Source organism: Papio anubis, chromosome 12 (assembly GCF_008728515.1).
Source record: "Papio anubis isolate 15944 chromosome 12, Panubis1.0, whole genome shotgun sequence".
In the NCBI taxonomy this organism is placed as follows: domain Eukaryota; kingdom Metazoa; phylum Chordata; class Mammalia; order Primates; family Cercopithecidae; genus Papio; species Papio anubis.
Genome location: NC_044987.1, coordinates 103,506,441 through 103,532,629, shown reverse-complemented (window position 1 = coordinate 103,532,629; position 26,189 = coordinate 103,506,441). Strand labels below are relative to the sequence as shown.

General features: G+C 37.7%; 1 protein-coding gene across 47 annotated transcripts in view; it reads right to left on the bottom strand.

Moving 5' to 3' along the window:
* The window catches only part of PHF21A (PHD finger protein 21A), a 191,392-nt gene that overhangs the window by 116,105 nt on the left and 49,098 nt on the right, over positions 1-26,189 (bottom strand). Inside the window, exons 2-3 of one of the 47 annotated variants that reach the window (XM_031653514.1) lie at positions 3,623-3,743; positions 2,678-2,775 (exon numbers count right to left, since the gene is read on the bottom strand). The exons of 45 other annotated variants lie outside the window; for them this stretch is intronic. In XM_031653514.1, coding sequence (XP_031509374.1) covers positions 2,678-2,695 — 18 coding nt within the window. In that variant the 5' untranslated portion in view covers positions 2,696-2,775; positions 3,623-3,743. The remainder of the gene's footprint in view (positions 1-2,677; positions 2,776-3,622; positions 3,744-26,189) is intronic. One more of the 47 variants, XM_031653513.1, reaches the window with a different exon arrangement.

Genomic DNA, 26,189 nt, shown 5'->3' with positions numbered 1-26,189 from the left:
ACCTGTTTGCTAGTCTAGATTGAGGATGACATGGGCAGGTCAAAATAAACAGCTTTACCTCTGATAAACTTTAAGCTAATTTAAAGTGATTCAGGAAGGCTATTTAAACATTTTTCTCATGTTTAACAAGTAACAAACTTTTAGAAAATAAATGTAGTTGACCAAATAAATGTCACTACAGAGAAATTAAGGAGCAACTGGTACAGTATAGACCCAGCCTGAGATAAAGGCTTCAGGCACGTTACTTTGCTCTAGCTCTTTTGATACCAGTTCCCTATGTAACTCATAGGGATGTAGGGAGGGTTAATTTGATAGTGTCTGTAAAATGCTTTGAACTCCTTAGCGACAAGTGACATAAGTGGTTACTATTATACATTGCTGGAGTTGAAAACATGAAAGAAAGGGAAAAACAATACTCCTTGATGGTTTATTATGAAGCACTTTTATAGACTGGTAAGGTATTTTATAATTGTTTTTTATTAGTTAGTCTTCATTATGTGCCCAAGGGATAGGAAATATTCCTGGTTTGTTCTTCCGGATAAAGAAACCAAGTCAAGAAGGTAAATGACTTTTAGTTAGGAAGCATTATTTTTTTTATTTTTTATTTTTTGTACTTTTAGTAGAGACGGGGTTTCACCGTGTTAGCCAGGATGGTCTCGATCTCCTGACCTTGTGATCCGCCCGTCTCGGCCTCCCAAAGTGCTGGGATTACAGGCGTGAGCCACCGTGCCCAGCCCGGAAGCATTATTATCTCCATTTTTCAGGTAAGGAAAGCAAGACAGAGGTGGTGAATGACTTTTCTAGTCACATTCAAGAACTGAAAGGGTTAAAGCATAATGAAGAGTCTGGAAGATATTATTATTTCTCTGCAATGTTCTGACATTGTTCTGACAAGAAGGCAGTGACTAACAACCAGAAAGCCTGAGATTAAATACTTGCTCTACCAATTCTTGGTTGTGTAAGCTTAAGAGAAGTCACTTTTTCTTTGTGTCAATTTCATCTGCATGGTGAGGTCCAGTGGGGATCAAATTACATAACGCATGTGAAAACTCTGGGTAAACAACGGCACACTATGCAAATAAGTTATTACCATTATTAGGCTGGTATCCTTTATTGAAAATATGGGTTCTCCTAGCCAGTATAACTTTGAATTAAAAGACATTTCAGTGCCCTGAGACCAAATGAAATATGTAATACTTTTTTAAAACAGATGTATTGAGATACAATTCATGTATCACACAATTCATCTGCTTGAAGTGTAGAATTCAATGGCTTTTAACATATCCACAGTTGTACAACCCCAGAATTAATTTCAGAACATCATCACTGCCCCAAAAGGAACCCTGTGACATTAGTAGTCACTCCCCATTCCCCAACCACTCATACATATCCACAATTCCCCCAGCCCTGGGCAACCATTAATTGACTTTCTGTCTCTAGGGAGGTACATATTCTAAACATTTCTTACAAACAGAATCATACAGTATGAGGCCTTTTGTGATTGGCTTCTTTTACTTAGCATAATGTTTTCAAGATTCATCCATGTTGTAGCATGTATCATTCTACATGTAGTACTTCATTCCTTTTTACTGTCAAATAATATTCCACTGCATGGATATACCACACTTTATTTAACTATCCATCAGTTGATGGGTTGTTTCCACTTTTTGGGTGCCATGAATAATACTATGAACATCCATGTAGAAATTTTTGTTTGAGGGCTGGGCGTGGTGGCTCACACTTGTAATCCCAGCACTTTTGGAGGTTGAGGCAGGTGGGTCACCTGAGGTCAGGAGTTTGAGACCAGCCTGGCCAACATGGTGAAACCCCATCTCTACTAAAAATACAAAAATTAGCGGGGCATGGTGGCATACGCCTGTAATCCCAGCTACTCGGGAGGCTGAGGCAGGGGAATTGCTTGAACCCGGGAGGCAGAGGCTGCAGGGAGCCAAGATGGTGCCACTGCACTCCAGCCTGGGCGACAGAGCAAGACTCCATCTCAAAAAAAAAAAAAAAAAAAGTTTTTTCGTTTGAACGTATGTTTCCATTTTTTTAGGATCTATACCTGGAAATATATATACCTAGGAATAACTGCTCAGCCACATGGTAAGTCTATGTTTAATATTTTGAGAAACTACCAGACTGTTTTTCAACTGGCTGTACCATTTTACATTCCCACCAGCAATGTCTGAGGAATAGATAATTGAAGGTAGACCATAGAAGGGAGACTATTAGCTAGCTGTCTGTTAGGGAATAGCTAAACTAGCTCTGTAGTAACTAGCTGTCTGTTAGGGAACAGCTAAACTAGCTCTGCAGAATGACAGCTTTTGTCACTGACAGCAGGGATGACAATGCTTCATACCAAGTTTTCAAAAGGAGAGATTATCGTTGTTGGGGCATTTTCCTCCTTTTCTCCCCACTTGCCTAGGCCTGGTCCAGGCCAAGGCAATATAAACAGCTTTTTACACACAAACTAATGTTGTTCCCATCTCTAAGAGAAAGTAACACAGAACTGTCAGAGCCAGGCTTTAAAAAGTCCTCTATCATTTCTGAAATCCTGATAGTAAGGTATGTTGTCCTTTTGAGTCTCCATAATTGCTGTGTATAAGTTATGAAATTTTTTATGCCCTCACCATTCCCTTTGATTCATTAGGTTGAACCCAGCCCAAATACATACGTTCAGTAGGTCAAGCATAGGCTAGCTTCAACACAGTGTATTCCTGTACAGTGGCATCTGCAAGCCAAATAGAACTGGTAGAGGGAAACAGATGGCTTCTAAAAGGGGAAGAGAAGAAAAACAGAAGGTCAGGTAGAAGAGGGTGTGGGGGGGAAGGAGGGATAGAAAGAGGATAGGAGAAAGGAGAAGCATATTTCTGGTTTTGCTCTTCCCACCTGTCACAGCACTCTCCTTGCTGGTTGCCAGCATGCTCCCTTGCAAACACAGCTGCAAGTGACAAAGAGCAGCCACTGTCCTACTCAGGGGGTCCCCTCCACGTTCCATATTGTAAACTGTACTGAAATGCCAATTGTTTACAAGGAAGGGAATTATGCACCCATTAGAGTCACGAATAGCAAACTGCTGTCTATATCCAACAAATTAGCACTGAGAACCATAGGTTCCCTACAAAACAACATAAGACTCTCCAGCAAACAATAAAAAGCAACAGAATCAAGAGATTAAGTACTAAAAAATGTGGCTTATTTTAATTTTGTATATTTGTCAGACCTGTGATTAGCTCAATCAAAGTAAGACCATATTCTATCATATATTTCATGTAGTCACCACATGTTCAATTTGCTGTATTGCTCTGCTCTTATGCAATTAAAAGAAAATTAGCAAGTCTTTCCCCAGCAGAGTTAGCGATTGCCACTAGGGATTGCCACTGAAAGGAAATGCTTCACGCCAAGTTTTAGAAAGAAGAGATACTAGCTGTCAGGACATTTGCCTCCTATTTTCCCCCCTTAACTTGGCCTAGGCCAAAGCTATGGTAAAGGGAACATGAGCAGCTTTTTTACATACAGACTAATGTTGCCAGCAGCATTCCAGTGGCCTTGCTCACGGCAGGAGAAGGCATGGGGACTAATACCGCTGGGTCTTGTTGAAGAAAAGTGGCCGGCTTACTTTGATCAACTGAGTGGTGTGCTGATCAGTGTGATTTCCCTGTTCTGCTGACTGTGAGCATGTTGGGGAGAGCAGGAGAGCTGGCTTCTGAGAGGCCCATGCAGGGAGGCAAATTCCATAGCTGCCGAATCACAAAAAGCAACAAGAAATAAAAGAGGGCTGAACTGGAAGCAGACACCTTAATTCTGCCAGCATGTTACTTACTGACATAAGCATCTCTGGGAGGGGAATGAAGTAGGTACTTCCATAATTTTAATTCATCAATTGCAGTACTATACATGAAGTATAATGTACAATGTTCAAGAGCATGGTCCAAGCTCCTGAAACTATAATTTACAATTTTTAATTACTTCAATTTAATGGCGAAGAGAAAGAATTGGAATTAATAAGATTTTTAAAAATTAAAATTGAGGAAACAGGAACACATCAGCCTATGCGGCTCTTGGCATCGAGACAAAAGAAGTATGTCCAGCACCTGAGTGTGTGTGCAGGACTACAGCTATGACATACACCCCTCTCTACTATTTGCCAGAGAAGCAGCTGCTGGATTAACATGAGTTAATCTGCTTGCATGCTACACGGATTTTTTTCTAGTAAATTGCAAAAATTTACCTAAAGATAAATATAGCAGTCTCTGAGTTCTCTGTCCCATTCAGCTGCTGCTGAGAAACACTTCTGTTATCTTAAATCTCATCAGCAGATTGTACTCCTTCCTGGGAAACAGCAGCAAAAAGTAGCTTTCTAAAAGCATAGTTAGTCTCTCTGAGGTAAAATACACCACATTTAAATGGCTTCTTCCAAAAAGGATAACTTTCCACCTTTCAAGTTTTAATTCTTGATAAATAAAGTATGTGGTTTCTTACGCTAGATCTAATCATCGCTGCTTTAAAGAGTAAATAGTCAATTGCAAATTGAGCAAATTGCTTTGGCTATCCTAGTACCAGAAATGAAATGGATTAGGTCAGCAGGTGGCATGTCATTTCAGTGCTGCCTGGGGGCCCAAAATACAGTTAGGTCATTTTTATTCTTGTGACAGTCGGAATGAAAACCAGAGCATTTAGCGTTACCTCCCGCCTCCATTCTCATACCATCTTGGGCACAAAAGAGTTTACTAGGCCTTCATTTCCAGTGTCTAGACTCCTTCTGTGGCCTCGAGAGACACATGGGTTGAAGCTGCCTAAGGAAACCTGAAACAGAGTACTCTGACTTTGGTCTTCAGAAACACAAAGCTTCTTGTCTACACAGGGAAAATGGAATTCTCATTTAACCAGCTGTTTTTAAGTATGCCAATGTGCAATTCCATTCTGTAGTACTTCCCTTGAAGGAAGAGAATGGTCATCATGTCTCAACTCACAGGAGTGAGGAAACTGGTCTCTGCTCCCACGGAGGAAGACATTAGAGGAAGACAAAGGATTGGATGAAGGAATGGACTTAAGCTAAGAAGCAGAAAGAAAGGTGATAGTGGATGGGGAAACACGCAGAAGAAGAAAAGGTAAACTGGGACAAAAATTCTTCTGTACAGAAACCAGGAGCTTCTTGCAATGGTCGGAACATTTAAAATATCCAAAAATAGCTTTTCTATCAAACTTCCTTTCCCCCATATGTTTTTCAAACTACTAGTAGAATTCCAAATATAAGGTAGCCTCCCAAAGTTTACTCCTATGAAAACAGTCAATGGAATAGTCAATAGTCAAGGTTGAGATGATCCAGGAGTAGCATGTGACCCAGGCCCAGACAATGAGGGGACTCCAGTTCCCCAGCCACAAAAGGATGACTGATTCGAAAATGGACCTAAAAATCATGCCTATGCTCTATGCTGGTACTTCCAGGAAAAAACAAACAAACAAAAAAACTTACCTCTTCATTGGAGTGATTAAATGGCAGGTTGTAAACCTAGAGCTGCCAGAGGTAACCTCTGCCAGTACAGGGCAGCCTGTAAGCAAATGAAGCCAAAAGAGGGAGAAAGTGTCCTAAAGCTCCTAAATCCATCCATGCCCGAAAGCAGCTATATCCCTGAACTTACTAGTTATATATACCAATAAATCTCTTTTCCTTCAACAACATTGAATTGAGTTTCTATCACTGGAAAGCAGAAGAGTCTTCACTCATACACCTACCGAATACCTTTGTACTAGCCATTCAACCTCACTGCCTATCAGTTTTCTGAGCTCCGATAAGAAAAAAAAAAAACATGTTTACTTTACAGAATTGAAAACTGCTAAGTACTACACAGGAGCCAACAATATTTTAACTAAAACAAAAGGTAGGGATAGAAGAAGTAAGATAGTCATGGAGCTAAATTGCTCCTAGCTGCTAGTGCTGGTAAGAAAATATTCTATTTCTATCAGTTTTTCACCATGTGCCCTGATGAAATCTTTATCAAAGCAGTTAATCGCCTAGTAAATCTTTAAATATTTTCCCTTTTACTTCCAGTTAGCAAGGCTTTTCCACCTTCTTGGACATCTTTGACCAAGCCATCTTACCATGTTGGGAACAGTCCCCCCAAAATCTGGCCGTAAACTGGCCCCAAAACTGGCCATAAACAAAATCTCTGCAGCACTGTGACATACTATTGATGGCCATAACACCCACGCCGGAAGGTTGTGGGTTTACCCGAATGAGGGCAAGGAACACCTGGCCCACCTAGGGCAGAAAACTGCTTAAAAGCGTTCTTAAACCACAAACAATAGCATGAGCGATCTGTGCCTTAAGGACATGCTCCTGCTGCAGATAACTACCCAAACCCATCCCTTTATTTCAGCCCATCCCTTCATTTCCCATAAGGGATACTTTTAGTTAATCTCGTTTCCCATAAGGGATACTTTTAGTTAATCTAATATCTACAGAAACAATGCTAATGACTGGCTTGCTGTTATTAAATACGTGGTGGTAAATCTCTATTGGGGTTCTCAGCTCTGAAGGCTGTGAGACCCCTGATTGCCCACTTTACACCTCTATATTTCTGTGTGTGTGTCTTTAATTCCTCTAGCACTGCTGGGTTACGGTCTCCCCGACCGAGCTGGTCTCAGCATTACCAGGCTTACCATGATGAATAAGCAAAGGGATCACAGAAACGGAAAATTAACAGTTCCATCTTTAAGGGGCATGTGCGTGTGTATGATGCCCATGCAGATACACATGTGCTACAAGATGAAGTAGAAGAATAATTCTCACATGAAGGCAAATCAGGGATGAAAAGAAGCTACTTCTACACAATAAGGTGAAAATCTAAGGGCCTCGAGTAATGTACCTGCTCCCAAAGCATTATTATTCTAAAGGCAGAACTGAATGATTAGGACTACATTTTCAACTCAAAATTCATAATTAAATGTAATGTGTATTTTGGAAGTTGATTTAGTGTCCTGATAAATGTTTGGTTTCACAGAACACTAGATCACATCTCTCATGGAGAGCAGAATAAAACACTTTTTATAATATATGTAACTGATTTACAAAATATCAATATGAAAGAACTACTAGTGAAACAAATACCTAAAAGTAAAGGGTACTAACTTCTAGTCCTCTTTTGATATAAGTGTGTAAATAAAAGCAAGAAATGCACAACTAATATTTTGCAAGAGCTAGGAAGAAAAATCATAAATGTGCTATACTTTCAACCTCCAAAGTTGCTGGACCTAAAGATTAAGTATAAATGAAATCATTCTTAAGAGGATATTTTATTTTAAGATGTTATCAGTATCTTTGACATCAATTATTCTTTCTTCATTATATATATAATTACATATATACTATGACTGGTAAAAAGAACCCCATGGCTCAGCATGGAGTTCTAACCTTAATCAGTGTTTCATATAGGCTGAACATTAATTTTTTTTGTTCCCCATCTTATTCAATGACTCATATAAAATATTCCAGATAAATGAGTTTCAATCCTCATCTTCCTCCTGTTCTTCTACCTGGTTAATCTGGAAGTAACATAATTTGTAACTCCATTTGCTGTTAGCAACTATGTGCAATCAATCACATAAATTATCCTTCTTCAAGGATTTTTTTGTGATATATTTCAAAAACCTTTTGGAAAAAGGCACCTCAAAAGTTACAGTGGCCTTGCTCTTGCTGCATGTGATGGTTACAACCCCTCCAACGAGATTCCAAGCTTTTCCTTTCACTTTCTCTTGGAGAACCTGCTAAAAATTGGCAGCATCCACGATTCCATTCAGATCTTGCTTATTTTGCCCCCCCTTCGCCACAAGCTTTTTCACAAGCATCATCGTGGCAGTGGAGGAAGAAAGTTGAACATTAATATTTTAAGCAAATAAAATATATGATGCTTTTCTTGAGGCTTCTGACCCACTTAAATGTTTCTGAAAACTAAAATACACTGGTAAAAGTTGTATTCCTCTAACTATAGTCAAAAAAGAATTTCAATCAACTCATTTTAAAAAATGTTTTTCTAAAAGGAAAAGCTGAAAGTCAGAGTATTAATATGATAGTAACCCTTGAAAATTATATTACATAAAGTTTCTTCTCTAGCAAGATTTAAACAAACAAATCATTAACTCTGACAAACTAATAACATACAGATTTGCCCCTAGATGATTTAGGAATAAAAATGCTATGTCAAATTGGCTTGGGGTTATCCAATTCAGTTTGGGCAATATTAAACAACTTTAACTAAAATCCACTTACCTACTCCTACACATCTTTGTATGCCTGGGTGCCATTCTCAAAGATTCTGATTCAACTGGTCTAAGGTGCAGTCCCGTATGCAGGATTTTTCAAAAGCTTTTCATTTTATTAGGGTACAAGCTAGGGTTGAGAACCAGCAGTTTACAAGAAGATGTGGCACTGGCCTTCAAATCAAAGCCTAGATCTTATTACTCTACAACTGTTGAGAAAAATCATTACTATTCAAATCACTATACTCTCACTAATATGCCACCAGAAGGTAAGTTCCTTAAGAAGAGAAGCTTTTTCAGCCTTGTTCATCACTGAGGCTGAGTGGAATGCCTCCAAACAATAGATACTCCATAAATATTTGTGAATGAATGAATTAAATGCTGAAAGATTACCTTTCAGGTCTAGTACCCTGAAGCAATACAATAGAAGCTCTCTTAACCAGTAATGAATAGGACCAGCAGTTGATCAGATAAGGAAAAAAAGTCATACAAAGCAGGAAATCACAAAAATTTGATAAGCATACCTAAGCATTTTATTTTAGTTTAAATGAACCTTCATTTGGTAATCTTGTAATATAGGACCAGACTTTCTGTTTATATGGATCTACAGGTTAGAGTGCCAAAATGTCTGTCTTTCATAAACCATAACTATAGTGCATCCTCCACCATTTCCATTTTGGACTTTTAAATTATGGCGAGAACTTAAGATACTCTGAAGCAATCTGAATGTAGAATCCTTCTGGACATTAATAATTTACCCCGTTCTGTTATAGTTCTCTTACCCAAATATAACAGCAGCAAATTTTTAGTATTTTTTTTTATCATTTCCAAAGCATTAAATTATAGATTTCATGAAAACAACTTGGTTTTTTAAAACTCATTGGTTTAATAATGGTTAATTAAATTGCAATAACAAGAACAAATGGCAGAATCAAGTCTGGAAACAAACACAACTCACTCTTGATAACTGGTCTACAACTGATGGGAAAAGTATAGAGTACACAGTAACCCACTAGAACCGGCATTCAGAATGAGGCGTGACAATTAAACCAGTGAGTCAGTTGAGACTTTGCTCTCCACAGAGCTTTTACTGTTATACAAATGCTAGCCACAGGTTTCTTTCCATTGACCTTTCCAATTCCCTAGAGCAGTCAATTCATCCCTTTACTAGTAGGTCATCTGAACTGAGATCCAACAAAATTACCAAGTCTATACATTACATCATCAAAGGACTGTCAGGCACAGAGGCAGAAGGAGTCATGGAATCTCTTAACATAGACGCCCAACAATTTACATGCAGACTCCCTGATTTACCTTTAAGGCATTTATAAGTTACATAGTAGGGGATTCATTGAAAATATAACACGATCTAAGCCTAAAATCAGAATTTTTAAACGCTCAACACATTATTTTACTTGGCGTTAAAAGGATATGGCAAATTGAATAGTTTTGTTTTGCTAATTCAGAATCAGTTCCCATTGGGCAGGTGTCTCAAATGAGGACACTGGCGACAAAGAACTGCTGCCACCAGGAGGCTCTTTAATGCACCTTTTATTGAAAGTCTTGACATTTAAAATATTTTTGCTTCTTTATAGCTCATGCAATACCTTCTCAATGAGAAGTTTTCCATGTAACCTGTTTTTTTTAAAAATAAAGTTATTGCTTCTCTGTTTCCTATCTTAAAGTAACAAAATACCCTTTATGTAATTTAATGCCTCCAGTTTTGAATCTCATCTTATACAGAGAAAACAGAACTATTTACATTTTTTTAAGTTAGGTAGCAATTTAGCAATTTTGTTTTCATTAAGTCTTTCTCAAGACAGTCAGTAACTCCAATCTTATTCCATGGGATAGCTGGCAGGGGATTCAGAGAGCAAAACAGGCTTTGCATTTTCACTGGCTTGGGCTGTGTGGGTCAGTTTCTATGAAAAAGATAACTCCAATTATGTCCTAGGTTAAATATGGAGGTGATGGACAAAAGGAAAACTTTTACTTTAAGAACTGTAAACCCTGATAGTTCTCAAATTAGCGTGAGCTAATATCACAGTCAAGATTTTAAAAAGAGAAACTGGACTTTTAAAAAATAGGTCCTTGTAAAAGTCTTTCTAAAACGGGGAGAATGGAGACAGGAGAAATTAACAGTTTCTGTTAACATCAAGATATCTGAACTTGTTCAAGAGAGACAATGTCATTTTTATGGCCCATGAAACTCTGTTTTACCTGTATGTTTACTTCACCAATAAAGGCTCTCCCAATCAATGAATCAGGATTTAGTTGCAGAAATACAATGTAGATTTATTTCGCATTTGCTGCTGCTTAAAAGACCCTTAGAAAGGGAAACTTTCAGATTAGCTATAGAATCCTTGTGCTTCCTGAAAACTCTGACACTTTTAGCCAACAATCCTTATGCTGTCCTCCTCCCCAGGACTCAGTTCCATAAAACAATTACATTATTTATAAGCACAAACAGTGGGCTGAGGTGCTTTTTGTTTATCTACTTTAAAAACTAATCGGCCGGGCGCAGTGGCTCACGCCTGTAATCCCAGCACTTTGGGAGGCCGAGGTGGGCGGATCACGAGGTCAGGAGATCAAGACCATCCTGGCTAACACGATGAAACCCCGTCTTTACTAAAAATACAAAAAATTAGCCGGGCGTGGTGGCGGGCACCTGTAGTCCCAGCTACTTGGGAGGCTGAGGCAGGAGAATGGCGTGAACCCGGAAGGTGGAGCTTGCAGTGAGGCGAGATTGCGCCACTGCACTCCAGCCTGGGCGACAGAGCGAGACTCCGTCTCCAAAAAATAAAAATAAAAAAAAATAAAAATAAAACTAATCAAGTACCTCAGCTTAAAGATAACTGATTTTTTTGCTTTAAATACAGTAAAAAAAAAAAAAAAAAAGTCAAGATGGCTATAGTAAGTGCTGAAAAAATTAAAATGTTAGCACACAAAAAATATTATTGACATTCATCTGTTTTGGTTTATATAAAAACTACAATTGGGAGTTTTTTTTCCCCCAAGCTCATTTTGTGCCTAAGGAAACTAAGAGCAGAACGGTTTTTACTGGGTCATGTCCAGTGGTCATGTCCAGTAATGCTTAAGACCTTTTTATTTTCCATCTTAGAACTACATAAGCAGTTACCCTATCAATGTACACTCAACTCAGCTATAATCTTTGCATGTCTACAAGTTTTATGGGAGAGGGTTTCCCATCAGCCTTCCTCAGCCAGGATTCCTCATTTAAACCAAAAAACACAAATATTTCAGTGACTATTTTCTCAATTATCAATCTAGATGCACAGGAGTGTATTAGGTGCCAAGTGCATTAGGGCTTTATTTTCCCAATGAACCCAGGCTGGTTTAGAAACTGCAAAACGAATGAAATGTCTTGACCTATAAAGAGAAAAACTGTACTTTCTGTTCTCCATGTTTTGCTTTTCAAATAGAGGAAAAAAGAGAATTGGTATCTCTTTTAAAATGTCATCTATATGACTCAGGCTGAAATAAGTAAAATCACCTAAAACCCTAACTCCAGCAGCAAGAGGTCTCACAAGTGCAAAAGGCACTAGGCTGTTCTAGAACTTACCCTAGCTCACTTGAAGGAGGACCTATGAAACTGAGATCGGGTCTCATGAGAAGGCACTCCACACTAACCTTGGCATAAATGCATCATAAATTTTCTAGATGAGAGCCGACTCAGAGGAGCCAAGTGTAAAAATATGGTGCTTAAGGGAATTTTTCCTCTAAAACTCCAGTCTCACACAGACTATTTTCAACTTTGTCAGTGAGTGACTTAACTACTAACCTGACTGACAGGCACAAATTAAAGAAAAAAAAGTCTAATTTGTTTTTGGTAGAAATTCAAAACATACCTGTTTTCCTACTTTGCAAAGGTTTTTCTGTCAGTTAAGTTTCCAACCTGGAGAACTCTAGTCCCTAACATCTCACCTTTAACAAAGCCTTGTTAAATGTGAAGGATCTCACTTAAACCTGCAGAAAACAGAAACTAGAAAGTCATAGCCTGAACACCTCCCTACCCTCTACTGCTGCCCTATCATGGGGGTAAGAGGAGGAGAAAGGTTAAACTGTTAACATTCTTAGATGTCAAGTATCATAACCTCACAACTTCCAATCATTTACTTAGAAAAAAATGAATGGTATCCAACAGAGGAAACATTATAGGTGTTTCCTCTTTACACCAGGCTTAACTGTGTCATGTTGTTGGTAAAATGAAATCTGATTAAGACTTTGAAAGGATATTTTGAAGGGCAATTCAAAGGAAACTCACCTTCTAACAGCTGACTAAAAAGGACAGGCACGAACTTAGTCTTGTAGGACTGATATATTCTCAGCATCTAGAAAGGTACCTGGCACATAGGAAGTGCCCGATAATTATTTGCCAAATGAATTGAGGATTAAAACTTTTCATTAGATTCAAGGTAGGAATTCCATCCAGCATGTTAAATAACTTCTCCTTTAATAAAATGACTGACCCTAAACATGCACAGTCTTTCTAGAGAGCAATTAGGTAACATAAAAGGCTTCAGAAACTTTCTAGGCTATCTGCCTAACTCAGAACTCTTTTCTCTGAGATGGGCTCTCTGATCTAGCCATGTCTGTACTAGTAACATGGTCCCCTGGCTCAAAGCAGGCTTATTACATTCTCTTTCCAAAATCTGGAATGAGAACAAGCCAGTGGGTCTGGGATAGTGTCTAGAATGGGGACGATACAAACATGGGAACTTCACAGTGACCAGAGCCTTTTGCCTGCTACGAATACAGGAAAAGCTGAGAAAGTCAATCTCTTGACAGCGGAAATGAAGCAGATGCACAGAAAGACGAAGAGACACAAGAGACAGAGACTCCAGTTCCAGCCCCTAAAACTGCCCCAGGGTCACCCAAGGTGCCCTAATACAGTTCCAATAATTCCCCTTCAAGATTAAGCTAGTTGGAGTTAGATTCTACTAAACATACTGAAGAAGTCTTCACAAAGATGTGTAGAAGCATCTATTTATTTATTTCTTATCTGATTTTTTTTTTACTTCTAGGAAATAATCAAAATTATGTACAAATATTTATGTCCAAGAATGTACACTGCAAAGCTAGGCATGTAACAGTAAAAAACTGTGAATAATTTAAATGTCTAAAAATAGTGAACTGATTAAATAAACTCTGTATATATGATACCCTACCCAAATGATAGGATACTATCAAGCCACTAAAAACTATTATTCCTGAAGAATAATTAAGAATGTAAAGAAATGCTCAAGATATAGACAAAGTAAGTATTTCTAAAATAATAAGTATAATACCAATCTCAATTTTATTTATTTATTTTTTAAAAGACAGGGTTCCACTGTCGCCAAGACTGGAGTGCAGTTAGGTATGATCATAGCTCACTGTAACCTCGAATTCCTGGGTTCAAGCAATCCTCCTGACTCAGCTTCCCAAGTAGCTGGGACTACACACATGCCACCACACCTGGCTAACATTTTTTATTTTGTGTAGAGATGGGATGTTGCCATGGTGCCTAGGCTAGTCTCAAACTGGCCTCAAAAGGATCCTCCTGCCTCAGCCTCCCAAAGTGCTGGGATGACAGGCATGAGCCATTGTACCCAGCCTCCATTGTAGTATTTATTTATTTGAGACAGAGTCTCGCTCTGTCGCCCAGGCTGGAGTGTAGTGGCTCAAACTTGGCTCACTGCAACTTCTGCCTCCTGGATTCAAGCAATTCTCCTGCCTCAGCCTCCCAAGTAGCTGGGATTACAGGCACCCACCACCACGCCCAGCTAATTTTTTGTGTGTATTTTTAGCAGAGACAGGGTTTTGCCCACGTTGGTCAGCCTGGTCTCAAACTCCTGACCGCAGGTGATCCACTCGCCTCGGCCTCCCAAAGTGCTGGGATTACAGGTGTGAGCCACCGCACCCAGCCCATTTTATTTTTTAATATACATTTATGGAACAGAAAAAAAGACTCAAAGGATCTAAAACATGGAAGTAGGATCACAGTTAAATTAGATTTCTCTCTTTACTGAATTTGCCAAATAAATATGCATGACTTTTTAAAAACATGGATAGGGTCTTGCTACGTTGGCCTGGCTGGTCTCAAACTCCTGGCCTCAAGCAATCCTCCCATCTCAGCCTACCAAAATGCTGAGATTACAGGTGTAAGCCACTACACCCCAACCATGAATTACTTTTATAAACTTTTGAAAAACAAATGTTTAAAGAAATGATGGACTTCAACTCCTACTGCCAATATTCTAGTCTCCTCCTACAGCTCTAAGAAAGAAAAAAGGCAAGAAACCACAAGTTGTAATCTTAGCACATACTCATATAAAATTATGTTATACTATATAAAGTAATATTTTTTACTTAAGAATTCATTGATATTAAAAGAGACTATTTCTAAGCAGATGGAACCATTCATTGTGGTTCTGATGTGCACTTCTCTAAAGATCAGTGATGTTGACCTTTTTTTCATATGATTGTTGGCCACATGCGTGTCTCCTTTTCAAAAGTGTCTGTTCATGTCCTTTGCCCACTTTGTAATGGGGTTGTTTTTTTTCTTGTAAATTTGTTTAAGTTCCATATAGATGCTGGATATTAGACCTTTGTCAGATGCACAGTGTGCAAACATTTTCTCCCATTCTGTAGGCTGTGTTTACTCTGTTGATAGTTTCTTTTGCTGTGCAGAAGCTCTTTAGTTTATTTGGATCCCATTTGTCAATTTTTGCCCAATTGCTTTTGGCATCTTCATCGTGAAATCTGTGCCAATGCTTATGTTCTGAATGATACTGCTGAGGTTACCTACCAGGGCTTTTATAGTTTTGGGTTTTACCTTTAATCTACCTTGAGTTTATTTTTGTATATGATATAAGGAAGGGCTACAGTTTTAATTTTCTGCATATGGCTAGCCAGCAATCCCAGCACCACTTACTGAATAGGGAATTCCATCCCCATTGCTTGTTTTTGTCAGGTTTGTCGAAGATCAGGTAGCTGTAGGTGTGCAGTCTTATTTCTGGGTTCTGTATTCTGTTCTATTAGTCTATGCTGTTTCTGTACCAGTACCATGCTGTTTTGGTCACTGTGACCCTGTAGTATAGTTTGAAGTCGGTTAGCATGATGCCTCCACCAGCTTTGTTCTTTTGGCTAAGAATTGCCTTGGCTATTCAGGTTCTGTTTTGATCCCATATGAATCTTAAAACAGTTTTCTCTAGTTCTGTGAAGAACCTTAATGGTCATTTAATAGGAATAGCATTGAATCTGTAGATTGCTTTGGATAGCATGGCCATTTTAATGATTAAATCCACATTTAAGGCTTGTATTGTTATATAAATAACATTAATTAATTGGTGAGACACCTATACTTCTTATACAACATTTTGCTATTCCTGGAACTTAAAATTGACTTGCTTTGTCATTCATTTGGTTTTCTATAATTCTACAATTAATTCTTTCCCATACTTTCCAAAGAAACTATAACATATCTCTCAATAATGGCTCAAAACACATTGTATGTTATATTGGTCCACTTTCTTAGCTTTGTTTCTCCTAAGTCTTCCATCCTCCTGTCCAAACTAAACCGGCTGTTTTCTAAACCTGTTGTACAAGAATTATTAAGTTTTTCCCTTCATCAAATGGGATTTTCTTTGATACTGAAATCCCTGTTTTCGGAATCAATGCCTTCATCTTTATTGGTTCACTTTCTTGTTTGATGGAGAACTTCCTCCAATAGCTCCCTCAAAAAAGATGTATGGGAGGTAAGTTTTGTGACCCTGCATATCTTAAAATGTCTATTCTATCCCCAGACTTGATCAAGAGATGGGTTGGGTACAGAATTCTACACTGGAAATCACTACTTTTCAGAATTTGTAAAGCATCATTCCAATGACTGCTAACTTTCTTTGTTGTTGCTGAGAAGTCTGATGCCATCTGATTCCCAATTCCTGTTCGCAACTGTTTTTTTCCCCCCCTCTGAGGAAGCTTTTAGGATCTTTTATTCTTGTTTTGCTAAAGTTTCACCATGTTGTGTCTTGGTATGAGGTTTTTTTCATTCACTGTTTTAGGCACTCAGTGGATTCTATTAATCTGGAATTATATGCCCTTCGGTTGTGGGACATTTCCTTGTATTAGTTATTGGATGGTTTTCTTTTCTCCATTTTCTCTGTTCCCTTGTCTCAGAACTTTTATTAGCCAGGCATGAGACTTTCTGGGTGACCCTATTAAAATTTTTCTCTATTCTGCTGTCTATCCCCCTCCTTGTCTCTTCCATCTATTTACTGAGAGACAGCTCCAATTTTGTTTTCCAACCTTTTTTTTTTGTTGTTAATCAAGAATTGTTCTTATTTTCTAATTGTTCCTTTATTTCTAGCATCCTCTCCTTGTTTCACTGATGCAATATCTTCTTTTACTGTCCCTTCCAATTCTCTTGGCCTGCTCTGACTTGCACATTAGTGGCTTCCCTTAAATATCCAGTGATTCTTGGCTATGTTCATATTTAAGATTGAAGTGCTAAGAACGTGGAGCAGCTAGAACTCTCATACACTACTAGAAGGAACGTAAAATAGTACAACCACTTTGGAAAACATATTGGCAGTTTCTTAAAAAGTTAAAAACACACCTACTATACAACCCAGACATACTAAGGCATTTATTGAAGAGAAATGAAAGCAGATCTCCACACAAAGACTTGGACATGAATGCTCAAATTAATGTTATTTGTAACAGCTAAAAACTGGGTTACAAAAAGCAGACCAGTGTTTGCCTGGGGACTAGATTGAGAGAAGGATGAATGAGACGACCAAGAACACTTCAGAGGTGATGCATATGCTCATCTTGATCATGATGATGGTTTCGCACCATCAAAAATTAGACTCTTTCAAGGTGTATCATTTTTTACATTAATTATGCCTCAATAAACCTATAAGAGAGAGGTGGGGAGAGGAATAGAGACAAAGAGAATAAAAAATAAAAGTGGCTAAAAAAATGAGGTATTCAAAATGAATTGAATTCTCTGGGGAGCTGGCATGTTTATAAAAGAAGGAGCTCTTACTATTCCATATACACCATATATCCTGTTTTCAGTATACGTATAGTCTATATACAGTGTAGCACTCACTCCTGCCCAAGGCTGTTACATGGTGCCTAATATCTCTAAGTTGAGTGCCTTTCTGGTTAAATTTCTCTAGAGTAAGATTGGTAAACTTTCTAAAAATAACCAGATAGTAACTACTATAAGGCCATACTGTCTTTGTTAAGACTATTTAACTCTGCCATTGTGGCACGAAAGCAGTCAGTCATGGAGAATATGTAAATGGAAAGAGTGTGGTTGTGTTCTAGTAACTATACAGGTGGCAGGACAGATTTGGCCCATGTTCAAGTCATAATTTTACCAATCCCTGCCCTAGAGAATCATACTAGTCTTTCCATTTTTGGAGAACTAATCAATTTCTCTTCAGAAGGATACTCTGAAATAATAGCTAAAACCACTTTACCCATAAAGTATATAATTGAGCAAGTAAGAGCTAGGGGAAGGGAAGCTGTAAAAAGGAATACTAGAAATTTAAAGAGTTATATATAATTTTATCAGCTATTAGCAGGAGCTGATGAAGCTAAGGGGCAGCACTTCTGATAACCTGCAAATACTGTTTCATCTGATGAACCCACATCATGGGATAAGCAGAAATCAGTCTCTATGACAGATGTTTATAAATGTTACAATTAAAAGGCACTGGTGGATTAACTCAAAATCATATGTGAATTTGTCTCAAATTCAAGGCAAACTTCTAGAATCTCTAATAAATAAAATCACATACTCAGAAAAACGAATTTCAAGTTCTGTTGATTAACACACTCCCCCAATTTCACTCAATTATTTTCCTTCAGGTAACAGAACTTTTCAGGGTAAGTTCATTTGTGCTTCTTCACTCCACAAGAAAGGAGTTGTTAATTTTTTCCCCCAATTCCTATATTACACGACAGAAGCACTAGATAAAACCAGATGAGTAATAATCATTCACTGCTCATAGGGAAAATTAAGTTCAGAACTGATCTCTATCTTTAGCATCCTTCTTGGTCAAAATGATATGATTTGTTTAGGCAAAGTGGGAGAGGTTTTTTAAACGGCAATGGAGGTGGGAGTAGGAGAAAGAGTGACAACTGAACACATTAGTTGAAAATTTCTAGGGCCTCATTTCTCAGAGCGAAGGAATGTTTGGTGCTTCACTGACAGAAACTAAGAATCCCTCTCTCCTTTTCAGATAGAGTTAGGATGAGAGAGGTTAGCTAAACCCTGCTGATTCACACAAATACTTGCTTCCTAAACTTGGAGTAAATCAACTTTTAGAAACATCTTCTGAAAACATAATTTTGCAGGACAGCCTCTCATCTAACCAGCTACCATAAAAAGATACCAGTTAAAGAGTAAACTTCTTTTTCCCGTCTGGTTCTTCACCCTAATCTGTTGGGGGAAAAAAAGAAGTGAAGGAATATATGATTTGGCCTGTCATTTAACATATTCGACATTTTAAAAAGGAAAAATCCAAAACGCCATATTAATATCAATGACAACAATGATAATTTATAGATAATTTTTAAATATCAAAAAATTAAAAAACAATTTATAATTCACATTTGAAATAAATTACATTATTTTCTGTAATAGATTTACCCTTCTAATAATGTATTGCTTTGGCAAAGAGTAAAATTGTTTCTGTACTCCTTGCCCTAAAGCAGGCTGCTAGCTAGGGCGGCAAAGGGAGACTTTTCTAAAATAATCCACAGAGCCAGTATCAAGCACTAATGATATATTGTAACTTCATGGTATTTCAGCATGCATATATCTTTAGATATACATTATCCTTAATTTACATTAGTAAAGGAAAGTGTTACAGGGACAGACATTGTTAACTTTCTTCAATATCCATTATTCTCCACCCTTTCTCTTCCCTGATAACAAAAAACAACTTTAGGTATCTAGCTTCCAAATGCTCGAGAAGAAAATCTCCAGCTCCAGGACATAAATCAATCTTGGACTCCTTCTTGCCAGGAACTAGGCATTGGCAAATGACAGAACTGTGGTCAATGAGATGCAAAGTTCTGTTGAAAGGCTTCTAATTAAAGTTTTCCATAATCATAAAAAGAGATATTTAATAAGAAATGGTCCTTTGTTGCCCCAGGATGTTCATGTGTGAAGACGTAAAGCCTGGGGCCACAGCAGCCATCCTGTGACAAGGAGCAGTGCTTGCTGACATGCTGAGTGTGGCAGTGCAGAAAGATGACCAGAATATGGGTCCTGATAGTGTTGCTGAGCTGCTGAACTGAGCAATTCTAGCAAATTCTCCTTATTCGAATCAATAAATCCACTTACTACCGTAGCCACTTTTAGTTGGGCTTTCTGTTACATACAGCTAAAAGCATCTGTAGAGATACAATTATAACGTCTATATTACAGTTGAGGAAATCAGCTCAGAGAAATTCAATGGACACAAAGTCTGTCAGTGACTAGCACAGCCATGACTAGAATTTACTCCTTTTCTTTAACAAAAATGGTTTAGGTGCCACTGTGTGTGAAGCACTAGGGTATAAAGCAGGTGTATAAGGGTGAAGGGATTGCAGTTCACAGAGGCTTACAATCTAGAGAGGAAGAAATGACACACAAACAAATAGTTAAAGATATGTGGTAAGAGCTACACAAAAGTCACAGAGCAAGGAGCTCCTGGCTCACAGAAGAGAAAGCACCTGACTACGTATGCCACGAGATGTTAGGGTGGACACATCCAAGAGATGAAAAACTTTTTTTCTTTAGTGATTTAAAATTTTAAAAGACAACTTCCTGTGAATCTGTAATTATTTCAAAGTAAAAAGTTTTTTTAAACTTCAAAAGAAAGGGATGTAGTCTCATAAACATGCTGAACAAAATAAGCCAGACAGAAAAAAGTAGGCTCTATTTTATTTGATACATAGGCAAAATTAGTCCATGTTAGAAGTAACAAAGGTATTTCCTCTGGCAGAGGAGGTAGTGAACTGGGGGAGGACAAAGGGATTTCTGTTGTGATAGTGATATTCTGATTACTAATATAGGTATTAGTTACCTAGTGGTTTCAGTGTGTAATAATATATTTGAGCCATATGTGCATACATATAAATATACATTAGATGTCTATTTATGTTATAACTCAACAGTTTTAAAAAATTAATATGCGTTCCTTATAAAAAATAAATTCAGCCAGTCATTGTGGTTTGAACCTATAATCCCAGTTACTTGGGAGGCTGAGTCAGAAGAATCACTTGCCAGGAATTCAAGACCAGGCTGGGCAACAAAATGAGAACCTGTTTCTAAAAACATAAAAATAAATTAGCCAGGCGTGACGGTGCATGCCTGTAGCCCCAGCCACTCGGGAGGCTCAGGTGGTAGGATTACTTGAGCCCAGGAGTTCAAGACCCCAGTGAGCTATGATTGTATCACTGCACTCCAGCCTGGGCGACAGAGCAAGACCTTGCCTCTAAAAATAATAAACAAACAAAATAAAAATAAATAAATTTAAATTTAAAAAGCATATATAAAGTTAAAAGTGTCAGCTTTCTTGGCCACCTCTCTTGAACCTCACTTCTTAGAAGCAATCACTGTGAATGGTTCTGTGTAAATAATTCTAGATAATCTAGACCTTTTCCCATGCATTTTCAAGTATAAATGACCATGAATGCATAAATACAAACACAGTTTTTTAGTATTTTGTATTTTAAACTAATATTGAATTATACTGTATGTCTGTTTTACAATTTGCTTTGTTTTTACTTTCTACTCATCTTTCCATTCAGTTAAGCACCTCATTCTTTTTTAACAGCTACATACTATTCTATAATATGCATATATAGCTAATGTATTACTTACTAATGCACCTTATGTATTACTTACTAATGCACCTTGATTCAATCACATTTGTTTTCAAATTTTCTTTTGTGGTGATTTCTGTACTATATGGTCCTGTAAGTGGGTCTGCCAGAAGAAAGGTATAAAGTGACCCTAGGTTTGCACTATGCAAAGACAGGTAAAAACATCCCAGGTTGAAGAAACAACATAGCATAACAAGTATCTGAAAAGTCTAGAGGATAAGGTATGTATCGATTCATGGGGAGGCAGGCATGGGGGAGAAAATGAAGGGTTTTCTGAGGTAAGCGATGTAGCAACACTGCAGAAGAGACTTGTTTCTAGATGTATCAAGTTTTCAAACTGGTGGCCCCAGATTCGTTTACTAGTTTATACAACTTCACTTAATAAAAACTGTCCTTTTCTGAAACTAAGATAAAGCTGCTCTAAATTGGAATAGAGTTAATAATGGCACTGAATTCTCCCGAAACACTGAAGTAGGAAATAATAATGAGAATATTCCACCCCCTCCACAAAACTGAATTGGACCATTTAAATGGGAATTTTCTTTTGATGGTGAACCCTTGGTATGGACATCTTTGGCCACCTTACTAGCTTTCTGAGGGCATAATGAATTAATAACATTCAAAAACACTTGCTGCTAATCTACCATTCTAGACTTGAGGGGTACAAACGTGAGCAAGACACAGTCCTTGCTTGTGAGGATCTTACAAGCAATTACAATACAACTCGATGAGTGCAAATAAGTACCACAATGAGTGCCAAATAAAGTAGGCACAAGTACCAAGTACCATGAGTACACAGAAGAGGAGTGTCTAACTCTGCTCGGAAGGTAGAAAGAAGTCAAGAAAAGCTTGTAGAGGATCTTGCTTAAGCTGAGTCTTCAAAGTATATGTAGGAATTAACCAGGTAAAGAGGTAAGAAAATTCCAGGTATAGAGAAGAGGATGTGTGAAGAAGGCACAGTCTTGAGAGAGCCCAGCAAGTAAAGGTGACAGCAGGGAATTTATGGGGTATGTATGAGAATGAGCTGTTAAAGGTACCAATGCTAATGAGCTTGAATGCCTTGTAGGTCATAACCAGTCACATGGAAGTGATACTGCAAGATTTTCATTCTCTGCATCCTCCAAGGGCCTAGTATCATGCCTTTCACCAGAGTAAACTCGCAATAAACACATGTGGAATAAGACAGATGAATCAGACTCTCGGAATGATAAAGAAGTCTGGAAAGCACACATCCTAGAGAAAAGGGAATAAATATGGGGGAATGGATTATTTGAAAGCACATATATATATAAGCACATTATTTGAAAGCACATGATATAGTAGAGAGGTGGTGTCAGTTGTATTGGCTCCTAAAAAGCATTTGTTATTCACACTGCCCATCATTCAAAAATTAACGTTCTCTAAAGAGTGGAAGAGTCCCTAAACATTCTGAAATACAGATATGTTCTATGCAAAAGAAAAAAAAAGGCAGATACCACAGGCTTGAAAAACATTCCACAAACTTGGCCTTTGATTTTATTTTCATAGCTTGAAGCAACTGCTCTCAGCTAAGCAATAGATGAGCAAAGTGGAAAAAAAAAAAATACAGTAGATTCCAGTCAGTATTTTCTAGTAGCCCAGTGTCAAGATATATAACACCTGATGACAAGGGCTAAGAAATTCAATTTGAATTTTAAAAGTCATTCAGTTTGCCAGCACCAAAAATAAGTTACTAGGATAAACTCACATGAAGATTGCTCTGCCTTAACTCAGCAAACAGATTGATGTATCTGTAATAAGTCATCAACTGACTTGATTTCCTCTGCCATACTCAGATAAAATGCCCTATAATAATGTGGCACGTTACTAAAGTATAAGTTACTCAATCAAGTATCTCTTTCTTAAAGAGATAGTCAAATCTTTCACCACTTAGGTAAAACTAGCAGCAACAGAGACAATCACACTCCAAGAAGACAGGTAAAAAGGAGAGGAGATAATACAGCACTGGGAACCACGGTCACATCACATATATACAACCTCTCGATCTTCAGAACTTTCATACTTGTAGCCAGTTATTTCTGAGCCTTTCCTTCATCTCATCTTGGCTGAATATAAGCCAACAGGATTTCACCAGCAGAAATCTGAAATATTACATTTCCTGTATTTGATGAAAAGGAGGAGCTGATGTCCTTTGATGTACACAAGTGGCAATAAACTCAACAAACAATTGGACCAATGGCTTCACATAAATATTACACAGGAGGGATGAACTAGACTAAATCTTAGGAAATTCCTAAGCTCTGGATAAAGTCAGGTTTCCATCACAGTGAAAAGATTTCTAAGACAACAATTTTAAATTCCAATGTGATGAGCCAATCACACTAGTTTGGCTGTGAGGCACGGAGAATAACATTTTATGGTAACTGGTATTAGAGGCTGGAGATAGTCATATATCAGGTAACAAACACTAGGACTATAGGATCTAACTTACTTATTTGACTCCAAGGTAATGAGGCCTAAAGGCAAAGTAATTATTTTGCCTAACGTCCTATTTCAAAAAAATATTTGATAGATAAAGCTTTACAGAGTTACTAAATAAAACTGAATGAAGAGTACAGCAATCTGGATTCTAGTATTGAATCTGATAACTGATAAATTATACGATAATGGTTAAGTCACAAAGTCCACATCTCAGTTTATGTATTACAATGACACACTTGTCATTGAGTTAAATGTGAAATGTTCTAAGCTTCTTAGAAAAGTAGTACTTTACATGTAAGATGAAAGTGTTACATATGAGATGAAGTTAACCACCATGACTACAGCCAATAATTTCCTTTTAAATAGAACTCACCTACAAAAGAATTCCATGCACTCAATGGATACACATGCATTAACTCCTCAGTGCATAATCCAAACATTCCGCAAATATGGAAAAAGACATATTAAGTTATTCAACAATGAAAATCTATCAACAAGTCTATTACAGAGTCAGGAATAGAATCAAACTTCTGGTTCCCCCATCCCTACCCAGTCCTTTGTTTCAGTTACCTAATTAGCTTAAATTATGTTGTTCTATGCATCAGAAACATAACTAGTAATAGGAGGGACAGAAACTTATTTCCCAAAAGCTTCAGAATCTCGTATTAAAATATATTCAAACTTAAAATTGAGAATGATTCCATAAATGGCAAGATGAACTTACTAAACCCAGAAAAGTATTTCATCCAGTATTATGTTGAAGAGATCTGTAAGAAATGGTGACTATATATATATATATATTTTTTGAGATGAGTCTCGCTCTGTTGCCCAGACTGGAGTGCAGTGGCACCATCTTGGCTCCCTGCAGCCTCTGCCTCCCAGGTTCAAGCAATTCTCCTGCCTCAGCCTCCTGAGTAGCTGGGACTACAGGTGCTCACCACCACACCCGACTAATTTTTGTATTTTTAGTAGAGACAGGGTTTCGCCATGTTGGCCAGGCTGGTCTCAAACTCCTGACCTCAGGTGATCCGCTTACCTCGGCCTCCCAAAGGGCTGAGATTACAGCTGTGAGCCACCGCACCCAGCCAGGTGACTGTAATTTTTAAACAGAGTCAGAGAAGCAAACTTGCAGAAAAAATCAAAGACTACAGAAGGGTCTATCTGTCTAAAAAGGAGTAAAAAGAAATAGAAGAAGGTGTGAAAGAATAACAAAATTTAAAACCAAAAGATAATTCTATGGAATACTGTAATAGATTTGTGCCATGGACAAATGGCAAATTCTTTGAAAAATATACTTCCTGATAAGCATCAAATACAAATCAGTACATCTTCCAAATTAGCAGAGTGCTTTTTTCCCCTGTGACAGATAGTATCTCCTGGGGAAAATCACTTATTCTCAATATATGCTATTAATGTGAAACAGCCTTTTCTGGGGGTTATTTGGAGATATTTGGTAAAAATTTTTTTTTTGATGTAGCAAAAGCTTTTTTTTATACCTTTAGACCAAGTGCAGTAGATGAATTATTGTTTTCAATTTCCATATCCTCTCTGTTTTAAAATTATACATTCACAACACCCTTTGTCATATAACTTTGCAAGACTTGGCCATGTGGCTTCTTTTGGCTAATGAGATGTTAACAAACCTGATGCCAGCAGAGTCTTAAAATGTATTTTAGTAGTTTGGCCTGCTTCCTGTGCTCTTAGGTAAACTACGAAATGAATACGCCCCAGGTAGCTGCTATCCCTTCATGCAAGGCCTCAGAATGAACACATTTAGAGTAGACTTAACCAAACTTGCAGCCTGAAGGCAAGTTCAGCCAGCCCACAAACTGAGGCAGAGGTGCCTGGCCAAGTACAGCCTAGATCAGGAGAACCCCAGATGACCTATAGACCCAGTGTGAAAATAAACACTTAGGTAAAATGCCCTATAACAATATGGCACATTATTAAAGTGTAAGCTACTTCATCAAGCTTATTTTTCTTAAAGAGATAATCAAATCTTTGACCAGTTAGGTATAAGTACTGGCAGTGCTGAAAGCCACTCAACAAAACACTAGTTTCTGATGCAGAATTGTTAGGGTAATAGGTGACCAACACACGCAGTCATCACCCATCTAGGAATTTCTCCTAAGACAATCAGAGAGAAACACGCATTCATATAGAAGGGTATATCTATCAAAGCAATATTGATAATAGCAAAAAAACTGGAAATACCCTATCATCAAGAGAAGAATAGTTTTAAAAATCATGATATAGCCAATTATACTAATATTTAAAGCTGTTAAAAATCATACTCTCAAAGAACACTCAAAAATCTCAGAAGATTTTCATAAGTTAGGTTTAAAAAGCATAAAAAGCAAGACACACCATTCTATAAAAAAATTACGATATAAGCAGAGCAAAAGATCGGGTGGATAAAATAATACATTTAAAGAATATAAGTGCCTCTTCTGTGTTAATATCATTCTATGTTAAATATTATACTAAATATTATACTAGGAATAAAAAAGCAAATAAAACAAACATGTTCCCCGCCTTCCTGAAACTAACAATCTAATGAGGAAGATAGATAT